The sequence below is a fragment of the Antrostomus carolinensis genome, unplaced genomic scaffold, assembly GCF_000700745.2.
Source record: "Antrostomus carolinensis isolate BGI_N321 unplaced genomic scaffold, ASM70074v2 scaffold43234, whole genome shotgun sequence".
Lineage (NCBI taxonomy): Eukaryota > Metazoa > Chordata > Aves > Caprimulgiformes > Caprimulgidae > Antrostomus > Antrostomus carolinensis.
In genome coordinates this window covers 1-1,681 of record NW_010312177.1, presented here as the reverse complement: position 1 = coordinate 1,681, position 1,681 = coordinate 1, and the positions used below count along the sequence as shown (strand labels likewise).

The following is a 1,681-nucleotide window of genomic DNA, read 5'->3' as shown; positions in this document are numbered from 1 at the left end:
CACCCCCATCCATAGCCTGGCCCCACCCCTGGCCACACCCTTGTCCTTGGCCCCGCCCTGCTGAGGTGTCGCCCCGCAGGTGGTGTACTTCACAGCCACCTTCCCCTACGTGGTGCTCACCATCCTCTTCGTGCGCGGCATCACGCTGGAGGGGGCCCTCACCGGCATCATGTACTACCTGACACCCCAGTGGGACAGGATTCTCGACGCCAAGGTGAGTGGGGACAAGGGCTGGCCGGGGGGGGAGCAGTGCTGGGGGACAGAGCACTGACCACCCCACTGCCACAGGTGTGGGGAGACGCGGCCTCGCAGATCTTCTACTCACTGGGCTGTGCCTGGGGTGGGCTCATTACCATGGCCTCCTACAACAAATTCCACAACAACTGCTACCGGTGAGTGCCTGGCTCCCCAGTCCCCCCAGCTGTTCCCCAGCGCCACCACCAACCCTGACCACTCTCTCCACAGGGACAGCATCATCATCAGCATCACCAACTGCGCCACCAGCGTCTATGCCGGCTTTGTCATCTTCTCCATCCTGGGCTTCATGGCCAACCACTTGGGTGTGGATGTCTCCAAGGTGGCCGACCACGGCCCTGGCCTGGCCTTTGTTGCCTACCCTGAGGCCCTCACTCTGCTCCCCATCTCGCCCCTCTGGTCCATCCTCTTCTTCTTCATGCTCATCCTCCTGGGGCTGGGCACACAGGTAGGAGGACATGGTGGGGTCACCGTGTTGGGGTGGGGTGGCATGGTGGGGCCAAGGTGGTGACATGCTTCCCTCTCCACCCCACGCACAGTTCTGCCTGCTGGAGACACTGGTCACAGCCATTGTGGACGAAGTGGGCAACGAGTGGATCATCCGCAGGAAGCCCTTTGTGACACTGGGAGTGGCCGTGGCGGGCTTCCTGCTGGGCATCCCGCTGACCACGCAGGTAGGTGACCATGGGACCCTGGTGACAGGGTGCTTGTGCTGTTACCATGGTGAACTTGCTGCACTGACACCATCAGCCACGTCCACATTGTTGCTGTGACCACCCCGGTGGTGGTAGTGGTGGTGACATCCAGGGCCTGGTGTTGCCATGCCAACACAAGTGATGGTATCCAGACTAAGCGTCACCATGCTGACCCCAGCACTGGGTGTTGCCATGCCGACCATGGTGGTGGTATCCAGGCTGCTTGTTGCCATGCCAGCCCTGGCAGCACGTCTGTGCCATTGTGTTGCCCTACCAGTGGTGGTACTGCCGGGGCAGCCGCGCCAATGGGTCTGTCTTGCAGGCGGGCATCTACTGGCTCCTGCTGATGGACAACTACGCTGCTAGCTTCTCCCTGGTTGTCATCTCCTGCATCATGTGTGTGGCCATCATGTACATCTACGGTAGGTGCAACTGCCTGTGGCCAATGAGCTGGTGGGGCTGGAGCTGGTGCTGGGCAGGGGTGGGAGTGGGCTTGGGGTCCCACCAGCACCCCAGCCCAGCCAGCAGGGGCTGATGGTCACTTATTTCCCCAGGGCACCGCAACTACTTCAAGGACATTGAGATGATGCTGGGTTTCCCACCACCACTTTTCTTCCAGATCTGCTGGCGCTTCATCTCACCTGCCATCATCTTTGTGAGCATCATGACCATGGGGCACGGGGCCAAGGGATGAGGGGGCAAGGAGCCCACCTGGCCACCCTGTTCACCCA

General features: G+C 61.4%; 1 protein-coding gene across 1 annotated transcript in view; it reads left to right on the top strand.

Moving 5' to 3' along the window:
* Positions 1–1,605, top strand: part of SLC6A9 (solute carrier family 6 member 9) — a gene marked incomplete at its 3' end in the record, with an annotated part of 2,248 nt that extends 643 nt beyond the window's left edge. The window contains exons 3-8 of the mRNA XM_010166952.2: positions 80–214; positions 289–392; positions 466–703; positions 795–929; positions 1,273–1,372; positions 1,505–1,605. Coding sequence (XP_010165254.2) covers positions 80–214; positions 289–392; positions 466–703; positions 795–929; positions 1,273–1,372; positions 1,505–1,605 — 813 coding nt within the window. The remainder of the gene's footprint in view (positions 1–79; positions 215–288; positions 393–465; positions 704–794; positions 930–1,272; positions 1,373–1,504) is intronic.
* Between the last annotated feature and the right edge of the window lie 76 nt (positions 1,606–1,681).